At 43.7% G+C, this 14,279-nt stretch overlaps 1 protein-coding gene across 4 annotated transcripts in view; it reads right to left on the bottom strand.

Annotated features, from left to right (window-relative positions):
• Window positions 1-262: 262 nt before the first annotated feature.
• LOC139379095 (stromal interaction molecule 2-like) overlaps window positions 263-14,279 on the bottom strand; it is a 70,800-nt gene continuing 56,783 nt past the window's right edge. For 2 of the 4 annotated variants that reach the window (XM_071121903.1, XM_071121904.1), the window contains 9 exons: window positions 14,016-14,127; window positions 12,724-12,839; window positions 12,173-12,350; window positions 11,759-11,936; window positions 6,913-7,074; window positions 3,129-3,229; window positions 2,404-2,642; window positions 2,011-2,188; window positions 628-1,328 (listed from right to left, as the gene is read on the bottom strand). In XM_071121903.1, the coding sequence (XP_070978004.1) occupies window positions 767-1,328; window positions 2,011-2,188; window positions 2,404-2,642; window positions 3,129-3,229; window positions 6,913-7,074; window positions 11,759-11,936; window positions 12,173-12,350; window positions 12,724-12,839; window positions 14,016-14,127 (1,826 nt within the window). In that variant the 3' untranslated portion in view covers window positions 628-766. Of the gene's footprint in view, window positions 1,329-2,010; window positions 2,189-2,403; window positions 2,643-3,128; window positions 3,230-6,912; window positions 7,075-11,758; window positions 11,937-12,172; window positions 12,351-12,723; window positions 12,840-14,015; window positions 14,128-14,279 lie in introns of all 4 variants that reach the window. The other 2 variants (XM_071121901.1, XM_071121902.1) reach the window with 2 other exon arrangements.

Genomic DNA, 14,279 nt, shown 5'->3' with positions numbered 1-14,279 from the left:
CTGCAATAGTCTACCACATGTTGCATCTCCCCAAGGCCTCTATCCATACATCATTCTCTTCTACACATCAATGTTTACTCCGCACACAGCGGCGGTCCTTTCCCAGAAAACAGGAAGGCAGTAGTGCAACAAACTCAGCAGGATTTTTACTTCTCAAAGGAAATGAGTCCAGAGCTCAGGAGCCTCTGTCAGACAGGAAGTGATGTCAAGCTAACAAGCCCACCATGTAAACCCCCTCAGTTTCCAGATAGAACAAGTGTTATTTATTTTTTGGTTCTTTAACTCAAAAAGAACAAGAGAAGACAAGAGATGTGACCAGGCTAATGCTCTTCACGATTGCCTGGGCGACGGCAGCTGGCACGACCCTTGACCTTTTGACTTTTCTGTAACCTTTGAAGGCTTAAATGTGAGGCTATGGTCGCGTTACCCTATTCATACGTTGCATGCATCAACCAATGTTTGCGCGCCACATCATCGACTGACAGATTGCTACAACATATGATGTGGTTCGCTGATAAGTAAAATACCTATCCAGGTGTTGTAAGATCTGGTATGCATCAGCAGCACCCTATGAGTGGAAAAAAAGGCATTATTGAAAAATAAGGCTTCCGATCTGGAAGAGGTATGAGGGATTCAGCCAGAGATACATTCCATCTTGGAAGAAAAAAAAGGAACAAAAATAATGTTTTGGCTTCCTTTGATGACGGCCATTTTTTTAAGGCTAGAATCTCTCCCTCTCTCTCTCTCTCTCTCTGTGTGTGTAGGACTATTTTTTCTTCTTGAACAAGCTCTTGATTTTGGACGAGGACCTCTTGGCCTTGTCTCCGTTGCCACTGGAGTCCTGGGAGGAGGTACTCGGTTGCTTCTGCTCCTTGGCCCCCGCCCCCCTGCCCTCATTGTCCATTGAGGTGAGGGACGGGTAGCGCCCGACCGCCACCCCGCCTGCCCCTGTCATGCTCGCGTGCAGCTGGCCCATGCTATAGGACTTCTCCAGGATGCCGTTGTACATGGCCTTGTTGCCTGCCGACGAAGTGGCGAAGGACATGCTGTGGGAGTCTGGGATAGATCCACGGGTGAGGTCGGGCGAACCCTTGTGTTTGTGTCTGTGGTGCTCCAGGGCTGGGGAGGGGGCCGAGGATCCCCCTTGAGGAGGTGGTGAGTCCCGGACATAAGACTGAGGCTCCTGCTGGCTCAGCATCATCAGCTCCTCACGGGAGATCTTGCGGTAGGGGGTCTCTGGGCCCGGTGTGCAGGGGTTGGTGTAGGACTGTTTACGCCCCATGGAGGAGTTGAGAGAGTCTGTGTCTGAACACGTGTCCTGAGTATCCCTGTCTCCGAGAGGGGGAGATAGAGAGAGTAAGAGACAGAACGAGACAGAACACACACAGAGAGAGCGAGAGCAAGAGAGAGTAAGAGTGAGTAAGAGAGAGCGCAGAGAGAAAGGGCACAGCGAGAGGCAGAGCGAGAGAAAAAAAAGAGAGCAGAGCGCGAGAGGCAGAGAGTATGACAGAGCAGAGAGAGCGAGTATGATGCAGAGAGAGAGAAAGAAAGAGAGTAGAGAGAGAAAGTAAGAGAACAGAGAGAGAAAGTAAGAACAGAGAGAGAGAAAGTAAGAGAACAGAGAGAGAGAAAGAACAGAGAGAAAGAGAGAGAGAGAGCAGAGAGGCAGAGCCAGAGAGAGCAGAGAGGCAGAGCCAGAGAGGAAGAGCCAGAGAGAGAGAGCCAGAGAGAGAGAGCCAGAGAGAGATAGACAGAGAGAGAGAGAGCCAGAGAGAGAGAGAGCAAAAGTGAGAGCAGAGAGCAAGAAACTGAAAGTCAGATCAGCACATATTCAAAGATTCAGACCCCTCTGATTCAGAGGGGTTGGGTTAGATGCACCAGACACATTTCAGTTGAATGTATTCAGTTGTACAACTGACTAGGTATCTCCCTTTCCCTTTTCTATTCTGAACGCATTATCATAAACAGACCTGCACAAAAATAGGGCAGAAGTGGTTTAAGGTAACATACCCCTTTCTCTCCATGAAGAAGATGTATCCCTCTTCCCCCTCGGGATGATAGGAGAGGGCTGAGCTGGTCATGGAGAGCAGGTCGGGGTCGGCTGACGTCATTGAAGTGCTGTAGAGGCTCCGGCGGGAACGGCACAGGCTGCTATTGCGTGTTAAAGGGGGCCGCATCATAGAGGCTGCTGGGAAAAATCAGAGAGAGCGAGGGGGTTTGTATGGTTACTATCATAATCATACATAGTGGACACTTAACACACGCAAATTAAAAACACACATTTTTAAATCTATTTGAGCCTTGTTGAGGTCATACTGAGGTCATACTGAGGTCATACACTCTGTCACTTTACAACTGTAAATGGAGTATTTTTTGCATTTCCATGACAACCTCCACACTTACAGGTTAACTGTGGAATGATTGGAGGAGTGTCCTCATCGAGGTCGTCCACCCCACCGGCGATGGGATAGGGGGGCACGGAGACGCGGGGCATGACCACCCAGCTGTGGTCTGAGTACAGGGTGGCAGTCAGGCTGGGCAGCCCAGCGTTGTGCACCAGGGGGAAGCCGCACAGCTTCTCCATCTGCTGCCAGCGGTGGAGGCGCTCCCTCAGGCAGGCCGTCACCTCCGACAGGGACTTCCTGGAAACAATCGAATGTATTTAGAAAGCCATTTTTATACCAGAAGTTATCACTATGTGCTTTCACAGCAAACCGGCCTAGACCTCAAAGAGCAAGCAGAAGCAGGGACACGGTGGCGAATCTCCCTAGAAGGAAGAAACCTAGAGAGGAACCCAGCTCAGAGGGGAGGCCCATTCTCTTCTGGCAGTACTGGCCTTTATCCAGACACTTGGGTTTCTGTGTTTATATTTGAAGCAGATACCGCTAATGCATGGACAACAAGTTACTCTAATAGGTATATATACCCGATAGGTAGAGTTTGACCTATGTGGGGATCCTGCTAGCCTCAGTCAGTAAGCAATAGATCTGGCATAAATCCCCAAGCCTTTCCACATCAGCCGTCTCACATCAATTCAGCTCAATGGACAAAGACATACGGATCAGGGTGACAGGGCACCGCATGGTGACAGCAGAGAAAATGAATGGTGAGCACGCGTCTTCTCTTACTTGGCCTCTAAGATCTTGTGGTCCACCTCGTCCAGTGACGAGCTGTGAGCGACGTGAAGGGTCCCAAACACACTACTCCTCTTCCTCTTGATTTTCTCTGCCTGACACAAAGACATAAGACACCGTTGGGCTTTGAGAAGATGAAACATACATATTCATGTCCCTGAGGGAGAGAGGGTCATGGGTAACCTTTACATTACTTCAGGTATCCTATTGAAATATTGGGTGCAGGGTAGTGATCACATATGGCAGATATTGATAAGGGGAGAGAGACATGGATTAGTGATGAAGGGGCATCAAGATCAGGTCAGGTCAGGTTAAGGGAGAAATTAAAGTTTATGGCCCGTATCACTTCGTGTCCTGCCTAGCAGTAAAGATACAATGTTTGTACAGATGTGTAGGAGGAGACTCAGCCTAGGAGGAAGGGTTAAATATCAGTGCTTGTACAGATGGGTAGGAGGAGAAAGGGTTAAATATCAGTGCTTGTACAGATGTGTAGGAGGAGACTCAGCCTAGGAGGAAGGGTTAAATATCAGTGTTTGTACAGATGGGTAGGAGGAGACTCAGCCTAGGAGGAATGGTTAAATATCAGTGCTTGTACAGATGGGTAGGAGGAGACTCAGCCTAGGAGGAATGGTTAAATATCAGTGCTTGTACAGATGGGTAGGAGGAGACTCAGCCTAGGAGGAAGGGTTATATATCAGTGCTTGTACAGATGGGTAGGAGGAGACTCAGCCTAGGAGGAAGGGTTAAATATCAGTGTTTTGTGAAAATGTGTCTAATGCAGCTGTATTGCTCCTCTGGGAAGAATAAACTTGGTGAAGCTTTCATAATGTCGGTTGAGTTTTCACTCTGAATGAGAACCTAACAACACTATATGAGGCGGCAGGGTAGCCTAGTGGTTAGAGCGTTGGACTAGTAACCGAAAGGTTGCAAGTTCAAATCCCGAGCTGACAAGGTACAAATCTGTCATTCTGCCCCTGAACAGGCAGTTAACCCACTGTTCCTAGGCCGTCATTGAAAATAAGAATTTGTTCTTAACTGACTTGCCTAGTTAAATAAAGGTAAAATAAAAAATATGGCTGATCCCCACTATCATTCAATATTTCCATTCTCTGCTACAATGCATGTTCATGTCAAAAACCGGCCCATTGTAGCAGCTGTTCATGAATAAATTCAACATTCCTTCAGAAAGTCTTCACACCCCTTGACTTTTTACACATTTTGTCGCGTTACAGCCTGAATTTAAAATGGATTCAACTGAGATGTTTTGTCAAATGGCCAACATAGGAATAACCCCATAATGTCAAAGTGGAATGATGTTTTTAGACCTTTTTACAAATTCATTTTTTTTTTTAAATTAAAAGATGAAATGTCTTGAGTGAATAAGTATTCAACCCCCGTTATGGCAAACCTAAATAAGTTCAGGTTTAAAAATGTGCTTAACAAGTCAAATAAGTTGCATGGACTCACTCTGTGTGCAATAAAAGTGTTTAACATGTTTTTTTGAATGATTACTTCATCTCTGTTCCCCACATATACAGTGCCTTGCGAAAGTATTCGGCCCCCTTGAACTTTGCGACCTTTTGCCACAGATGCTCTCTGCGCTTTTAACGGACCTCTGAGACTATCACAGTGCAGGTGCATTTATACGGAGACTTGATTACACACAGGTGGATTGTATTTATCATCATTAGTCATTTAGGTCAACATTGGATCATTCAGAGATCCTCACTGAACTTCTGGAGAGAGTTTGCTGCACTGAAAGTAAAGGGGCTGAATAATTTTGCATGCCCAATTTTTCAGTTTTTGATTTGTTCAAAAAGTTTGAAATATCCAATAAATGTCGTTCCACTTCATGATTGTGTCCCACTTGTTGTTGATTCTTCACAAAAAAAATACAGTTTTATATCTTTATGTTTGAAGCCTGAAATGTGGCAAAAGGTCACAAAGTTCAAGGGGGCCGAATACTTTCGCAAGGCACTGTACAATTACAGTATCTGTAAGGTCCCTCAGACGAGCAGTGAACTTCAAACAGATTTAACCGCAAAGACTAAGGAGGTTTTCCAATGCCTCGCAAAGAAGGACACCTATTGGTAGATGAGTAAAACATTTTAAAAAGCAGACATTGAATATCCCTTTGAGCATGGTGAAGGTATTAACAACACTGGATGGTGTATTAATACACCCAGTCATTACAAGGTACAGGCGTCCTTCTTAACTCAGTTGCCGGAGAGGAAGGAAACTGCTCAGGGATTTCACCATGAGGCCAATGGTGACTGTAAAACAGTTACAGAGTTTAATGGCTGTGATAGGAGAAAACCGAGGATGGATCAACAACATTGAAGTTACTCTACAATACTAACCTAAATGACAGAGTGAAAAGATGGAAGCCTGTACAGAAGACAAATATTCCAAAACATTGAATCAAAACTGCTAAAAATGTGGCAAAGAAATTAACTTTATATCCTGAATACAAAGTGCTATGTATTGGGGCAAATCCAACACAACACATCTCTGAGTACCATTATTCATATTTTCAAGCATGGTGGTAGCTGCATCAAGTTATGTGTATGCTTGTCATCGGCAAGGTCTAGGGAGTTTTTCTAGGATAAAAATAAACAGAATAGAGCTAAGCACAGTCCTAGAGGAAAACCTGGACCAGTCTGCTTTCAGACAGAGACAAATTTACCTTCAAGCAGGATGATAACCTGAAACACCAGGCCAAATATACACTGGAGTTCCACACCAAGACAACATTGAATGTTCCTGTGTGGCCCAGTTACGGTTTTGTCTTAAATCGGCTTGACTTGAAAATGACAGGCTAGCAATGATCAACAACCAACTCAACAGAGCTTGAATAATTTGTAATACATGTGCGCAAAGCTCTTCGAGATTTACCCAGAAAGACTCACAGCTGTAATCGCTGCCAAAGGTGATTCTAACATGTATTGACTCAGAAGTGTGAATACTTATGTAAATGAGATACTGTATTTCAATATATTTGCAAACATTTCTAAAAACATGTTTTTACTTTGTCATTGTGTGTGTAGATGGGTGAGATACAAAGTCAATGTAATCCATTTTTTAAATTCAGGCTGTAACACAACATAATGTGAAATAAGTAATGGGGTATGAATTATTTCTGAAGGTGCTGTACATCTCTTGCCAAGACCACAATATGTTGGCTAGAACAGAAACAGACTGGTGTCCAGACTGATAGACAATACAATTTACTACAGAGACTAGTTTTATCAATAAGTCCTCAAATTGGGACACATCTACTTTAATGAGAGCAACATATTGCTGTGTCTCCTGGTTTGTGCTATCACAGCGGCGCATTTAATTGACTTCTGAAATTGCCTGATGAGTCAGTCTCGCTGCAAAGGCAAAAACAAAGGCAAAAACAAACAATGCAATTAAAAAGTAATTTAGCTGTGTCATTAAAAAAACTCATTAGGAAAAAAAAAAAACTAATTTTGTTTCTGTGTGTGTGTGTGTGTGGTTTGTTTCTGTGTGTGTGTGTGTGTGTGTGGGCGCGTTTGCCTGTCCGTGTATCTGTGTGCGTGCTTGTGTGTGTGTGCTTACGTGCGAGTAAGTTTTCAATTATACAAGGGCAACGCTTGTTCCAAATTGCACCTCAGAATTGAACACTCAACTAGTTTACAAATTCAGAACCCAGTGAGGTTTGAACCAAAATCCACTTAAAGTCTGATCCTACTTAGAAAAACTCTCTCAAAGGAAGTGATGTCTTAGCGATGTCATTTGTTCTCCAGGAAGTTACCTCTTCCTTAGCGACCGTGAGCTGTAGCTCCGCACTGTGTTTCTTGATGTTGTAGTATTGGACCTCCACCTCGTGGGTGAGTTGTAGCCACATCTGTAGGGCGTCGGGCACCGACCACTCCGTCTGCATCTCCTTCTCTGCTCGCTTCAGGGCCATACGAACCTGGAGACAGGAGGGGGGGGACACATTTAGGCGTCGCACGCGTGTGAATTAAAACGGTATCAGGGCATAAAAGTGGGGGCAGTACTGTTACTGTACACAATGGGGTGGTACTATGCAATGTGCAGGGGAACAATGTCAAATGCTTTACTGTGGAATACCAGTATACACAGAGGAATAGTATTCTGTGTGGTAAGCATATGCTCTGAATTCCACACTGCATTCATATGGTAATTGATATTGCATTGTACTGTCTGCGCCACTAGGGGGAAGTATTTCACGTGACACAGAGAGACAGGATTTGACGCAACAAAGGGGGACAGTATTTCACGTGACACAGGGGGACAGTATTTCACGTGACACAGGGGGACAGTATTTCACGTGGCACAGGTGGACAGTATTCTGTTGAGCGTTTCAAAAGGGAGGGAATTTTACCCGGTGAGAAAATGTGCCAGTAAACTAGCAGATGTAAGGAAACTTAAGGATTTTTAGGTCACTTTCATAACATGTAAAAGATCAAATAATAAAACAAGCTGTTTTAAATATGAAAAATAGATTGACAAAGCTGTAAAACATGATCTTAAATATAAAACATCAACTTAGTGAATACCATTGGTGTTTAATATGAGGGTTTCAGCATGATGTATACTTCATATTCTTTAAACTTATTTGACTAATGTCTATGTTTTTGTTGTCGATGTTTTGGGGCTAAACTGGGGGGCAGAAGTAGTCTATAGTTGGAAGAGTAGCAGAGTTAATCGCTAATTATGTAATTAGGCAGGTTTTCATGGATTCATGCATAAAACTTATGGACAATATTGACACAGATTTGACCAAAATGAATATTTTATAAGAAAAATTGGTTATTCAACAAGTATACATTACCCACATACACACACTGAGTATCTCTCTCTCAGATTCCAACTACTGATTCATGTTTGGAAATATAAATACTGTAAAGCTACCAAAGAAAGGTCTGTTAATTGCTCACTTGAATATATGCAGTTTAAGGAACAAAATTCATGAAATATTCTGTGTAGTGCAGTCAAACAATATTCATGTATTGGCAATATCAGAGACTCACTCTGGACTCTTCTATTGAGGATGCTGAGATCTCTATACACGGAGACAATATGTTCAGGAGGGACAGAAATAGATATGGGGGGCGCAGTTGCAGTTTACATCCAGCATCATATTCCAGCAAAACAACGTCAGGACTTAATGTGGAATGGATTAGAGGCTCTATGGGTACAGGTGCATTAACCACATTTGAAACCTATACTAGTTGGTTGCTGCTATAGGCCACCTAGAGCTGATGTGAAATATCTTGATGGAATTTTGAGAAATGTTGGATAAGTTATCTGATGAAAATAGGGAAAAATAAATATTTTTTTGTGAGATATGAATAGTGATGTACGTATGTAACCTGACCCAAGTTATGACATTACCAACCAGAACGTTCACTGATAGGTCCGGTATTACATCATCAACTTGTATGGAGCACATTTCTACCACCATGGCTGAACATTGTTCTAAAGCTGTATCAGTGACAGTAGGTTGCAGTGATCATAACCTGGTTAAATTCACTAGGAAAACTACAATACCAAAAGGCTGGCCCGACAGAGGGTTCAATCAGGACTCGTTGGTGGATGAGATTAAGATGTAAAGCAAAGTGAAAAAAAAAAAAAAAAACTATTGAGGGTCATGTTGGACGCAGCTTTATCACGGTCAGAACACATAGATCATGTTGTTATTAATATGGGTAAGGGAACACAGATCAGATTGTAAATAAGATGGGTAAGGGAACACATAGATCATGTTGTTATTAATATGGGTAAGGGAACACAGATCAGATTGTTAATAAGATGGGTAAGGGAACACATAGATCACATTGTTATTGAGATGGGTAAGGGAACACATAGATCAGATTGTTATTGAGATGGGTAAGGGAACACATAGATCACATTGTTATTGAGATGGGTAAGGGAACACATAGATCATGTTGTTATTAAGATGGATAAGGGAACACACAGATCAGATTGTTAATAAGATGGGTAAGGGAACACATAAATCATGTTGTTATTAATATGGGTAAGGGAACACAGATCAGATTGTTAATAAGATGGGTAAGGGAACACATAAATCATGTTGTTATTAATATGGGTAAGGGAACACAGATCAGATTGTTAATAAGATGGGTAAGGGAACACATAGATCACATTGTTATTGAGATGGGTAAGGGAACACATAGATCAGATTGTTATTGAGATGGGTAAGGGAACACATAGATCACATTGTTATTGAGATGGGTAAGGGAACACATAGATCATGTTGTTATTAAGATGGATAAGGGAACACACAGATCAGATTGTTATTAAGATGGATAAGGTATGTAAGGGAACACATAGATCATGTTGTTATTAAGATGGGTAAGGGAACACATAGATCATGTTGTTATTAAGATGGGTAAGGGAACACAGATCATGTTGTTATTAAGATGGATAAGGTATGTAAGGGAACACATAGATCATGTTGTTATTAAGATGGGTAAGGGAACACATAGATCACATTGTTATTAAGATGTGTAAGGGAACACAGATCATGTTGTTATTAAGATGTGTAAGGGAACACAGATCACATTGTTATTAAGATGGGTAAGGGAACACATAGATCATGTTGTTATTGAGATGGATAAGGGAACACATAGATCATGTTGTTATTGAGATGGGTAAGGGAACACACAGATCAGATTGTTATTAAGATGGGTAAGGGAATTGCTGTTACAATAAATTGTTCAGAGTATGTAACATCTAGCACACTGAATCAGGTGATTCAATCCCTGGTCCTATCACACTTAAGAGTACTGCCTGATTATATGGTCAATCCCTGGTCCTATCACACTTAGAGTACTGTCTGGTTAGATGGTCAATCCCTGGTCCTATCACACTTAGAGTACTGTCTGGTTATATGGTCAATCCCTGGTCCTATCACACTTAGAGTACTGCCTGGTTATATGGTCAATCCCTGGTCCTATCACACTTAGAGTACTGTCTGGTTAGATGGTCAATCCCTGGTCCTATCACACTTAGAGTACTGTCTGGTTATATGGTCAATCCCTGGTCCTATCACACTTAGAGTACTGTCTGGTTAGATGGTCAATCCCTGGTCCTATCACACTTAGAGTACTGTCTGGTTATATGGTCAATCCCTGGTCCTATCACACTTAGAGTACTGTCTGGTTAGATGGTCAATCCCTGGTCCTATCACACTTAGAGTACTGTCTGGTTAGATGGTCAATCCCTGGTCCTATCACACTTAGAGTACTGTCTGGTTAGATGGTCAATCCCTGGTCCTATCACACTTAGAGTACTGTCTGGTTAGATGGTCAATCCCTGGTCCTATCACACTTAGAGTACTGTCTGGTTAGATGGTCAATCCCTGGTCCTATCACACTTAGAGTACTGTCTGGTTAGATGGTCAATCCCTGGTCCTATCACACTTAGAGTACTGTCTGGTTATATGGTCAATCCCTGGTCCTATCACACTTAGAGTACTGTCTGGTTATATGGTCAATCCCTGGTCCTATCACACTTAGAGTACTGCCTGGTCCTATCACACTTAGAGTACTGCCTGGTCCTATCACACTTAGAGTACTGCCTGGTCCTATTACACTTAGAGTACTGCCTGGTCCTATCACACTTAGAGTACTGCCTGGTCCTATCACACTTAGAGTACTGCCTGGTCCTATTACACTTAGAGTACTGCCTGGTCCTATTACACTTAGAGTACTGCCTGGTCCTATCACACTTAGAGTACTGCCTGGTCCTATCACACTTAGAGTACTGCCTGGTCCTATTACACTTAGAGTACTGCCTGGTCCTATCACACTTAGAGTACTGCCTGGTCCTATTACACTTAGAGTACTGCCTGGTCCTATCACACTTAGAGTACTGCCTGGTCCTATCACACTTAGAGTACTGCCTGGTCCTATTACTGTCCGGTTATATGGTTATCTGCAGCAAAGAAAGATATAAAAAAGCTCCAAAACAGGGCTGCCAGATTACCTCTTCATTGCTCTAAACAGGGCAGCCAGATTACCTCTTCATTGCTCTAAAAGGGCAGCCAGATTACCTCTTCATTGCTCTAAACAGGGCAGCCAGATTACCTCTTCATTGATCTAAACAGGGCAGCCAGATTACCTCTTCATTGCTCTAAATAGGGCAGCCAGATTACCTCTTCATTGATCTAAACAGGGCAGCCAGATTACCCTTCATTGCTGACACGGTGGCTGGATTAACAAGAAGTTTTCATTTGGTGTATTGCACTTGTGAATGTATGAAAGTTAAATATTTCTAATAATTTTTTTTAAATTTCTCGCTCTGCATTTTCACCGGATGTTGTCAAATCGATCCCACTAACGGGATATGATCCATAAGAAGTTTAAATGTGTTTCCTGTCAGGTTTTTGAATTATCTGTATTGTCTACTTTTAAATGTGGTTGTTTGTCATGTCTTGTTAATTATGGCGTTAGCTAATGAGGATCCTAATAAAAACTACAAAATTAAATTACCGGTTTCCATAAATTACCTGTTAGTTACCAAAATTAGTAAACATTCTGGTAACTTTGGTAAATGACCGGTAGTTTTGCAACCTTAAGGACATGCGACACGCTCTCAATGGTTCCTACCTGCACCAGCTCCTCCTCTGCGTATTTGAGGCGGCTGAGCTCACACTCGGCCCCCTGGCGGAGTTCGCGGAGACGGTACGACTCCTTCTTGGCCCCGCTGATCTCGTCTCTCATCTTCTGCTCCAGGTTCTGCTTCTCCACCGCCACTGTGCGGTTCTCCTCCTGGGCCTTCTCCAACCTGGGGAGAGCCATGAAAACCTGACAAAGTCATCTTCACCATCCAAAAACAACCAACTTCACTTAATACACCCGAACCCTGGGCCCAGTCCAATGCCTAAGATGTTACACAAAGAGATCAAAATCTTTTAACAAGGTGGCTAGGTGTTCTAGTGAGGTCAGAACAATACCTGTAACATCTATATACCGTATACACACCCTTTATAAAACCGTAATAAAAACTACTAGGTTACGTACCGTCCCTGTAGGTCCATGAGGCTCTGCTCAGCACTCTGCAGGCTCTCCAAGTCCTTCATCATCTGACCCATGTGGACCCGGGAAGACTTGTTCTGGATATAAGCGAACCAGCAGCCCCCCACCCCGATCACTATAGATACCATCAACACAAAGTCCTTCAACCAGTTGTGTTGCGGACCTGGGAGAGAGAGGGATGGAATGGAACGGTGTTTATTGGCGGCCCAAGCACGGCTCAGTTGGTAGAGCATGACCCTTGCAATGCCACGATAGCGGGTTCGATTCCCATGACCACCCATACGTTAAAAAGCATTACGGACGTATTGACCTTACAGGAAAGCTGTACAATAGTATGCATGGTATCTTTAGATTGATGGTTTGGTAAAAAGGTTCTGGTGAATGTAGAGATGGGGGTGGGGGGGTCTGCAGATCAGAGTAATATTGTTGATCATTTCCTTGATGGATGGAGACATATGATGAGTAAACATGGTTCTGTTTTTACCCAGACACCCCCGTAGTGGCACCAAACCCACACGTATGTATAGTGTTCTTACGTGAGGGAGGACCGAAGAGCACAGCGTCTAGTGCTTTGAGATTGAGTTTCTGTTTGTGTCGCTGGTCTAATATCTTCAGCTGACCCGACATAAACGACGGTTCGTTCGCCGCCAATCTGAAACATAGAGAGAAAACGAAGCGTATTGAGAACGATACCCTTCACTGAGAACGATAATAGAACGCTGATCAACCAACTACAGTATGTGATACAGGATCAAGTAAGACAAGGTCTGTCTTGAACAGTGTGTGTCAGTGTGAGTGTCTGTGTGTGTCAGTGTGAGTGTGTGTGTGTGTCAGTGTGAGTGTCTGTGTGTGTCAGTGTGCGTGTCAGTGTGTGTGTGTCAGTGTGTGTGTCAGTGCGCGTGTCAGTGTGTGTGTCAGTGTGTACGTGTGTCAGTGTGCGCGTGTGTCAGTGTGCGCGTGTGTCACTGTGCGTGTGCGTCACTGTGCGTGCGCGTCACTGTGCGTGCGCGTCACTGTGCGTGTGCGTCAGTGTGCGTGCGCGTCAGTGTGCGTGTCAGTGTGCGCGTCAGTGTGCGTGTCAGTGTGTCTGAACAGTTTAGACAACATGGCAGCCAGCGACACCCAATCCACTGCTGTGACATCATTTAATGAGTCAGCACCCCCCACGGGTACGGGGGGGGGGGGGGGGGGGTAAAACAACTCCCCTGACCCCCTTCAACCCTCCTCTTCAACCCTCTTCTATCCATGTAGTCATTCCATACATGAGTACATGGAGTCTCAGCGAGTCTCATTCCTGAAGAGATTCTAGTGGAACTGCTCTGACTCTCCCCTTCGTGTCATTAAGACGGTGTTATTGGTCCCATCTAAACAAGATCAAGTCCATATAAAGGTGACTCCTTGATATAACAATCGCCTGCTGACTTCGGGGTCATGACATAAACTGGGATGTCTGAACTGCACTAACGTGACTATCGGACAACATGGGCAGGGAGATGTTTTGCTAGTCGAAGTGGGCATATGTTTTATGTGTGTGTGTCCTGTTTGATACTTTCTTTCCCATTCTACCTGCATTAACCTCACATATCCAGCAGAAGGGAGCATTGGACTGAGTAACAAATTGAGCTCATTGTTTATGATTGTGCATTTCAACTTTTCAAACTAAACCTGAAACCGTTTAGCATATATCTACATATTGATAAAGCAGTGCAGAGCGATATCTTCACCATCACACAAAATCACTACTGTTTACACAACATGGAAGACACGATTCAGTTCAGTGGTGTTGTTGGTATCTGTGATATGCTGTGTTGAGTGATAATGTAGTCACCGAGGCAGAGTGTTTCCATTGATCCGGAACTCTCTGAAGCTCGTCTCGTACTGAGGCAGCTCCACAGATTCCTTCAGCCACTGGACTGTGTCCTCCGTCGTCCAGTTATGAACTGCAGACAGAGACTGAAATTGACATTTGCTTCTTCCATTTACCCCCTCTCTCATTCCTCCCTTCCATTTACCCTCTCCCCCATTCCTCCCTTCCATTTACCCTCTCTCCCATTCCTCCCTTCCATTTACCCTCTCTCCCATTCCTTCCTTC

Source organism: Oncorhynchus clarkii, chromosome 21 (genome assembly GCF_045791955.1).
Source record: "Oncorhynchus clarkii lewisi isolate Uvic-CL-2024 chromosome 21, UVic_Ocla_1.0, whole genome shotgun sequence".
In the NCBI taxonomy this organism is placed as follows: Eukaryota; Metazoa; Chordata; class Actinopteri; order Salmoniformes; family Salmonidae; genus Oncorhynchus; species Oncorhynchus clarkii.
This window is presented reverse-complemented; position numbering and strand designations above follow the sequence as displayed.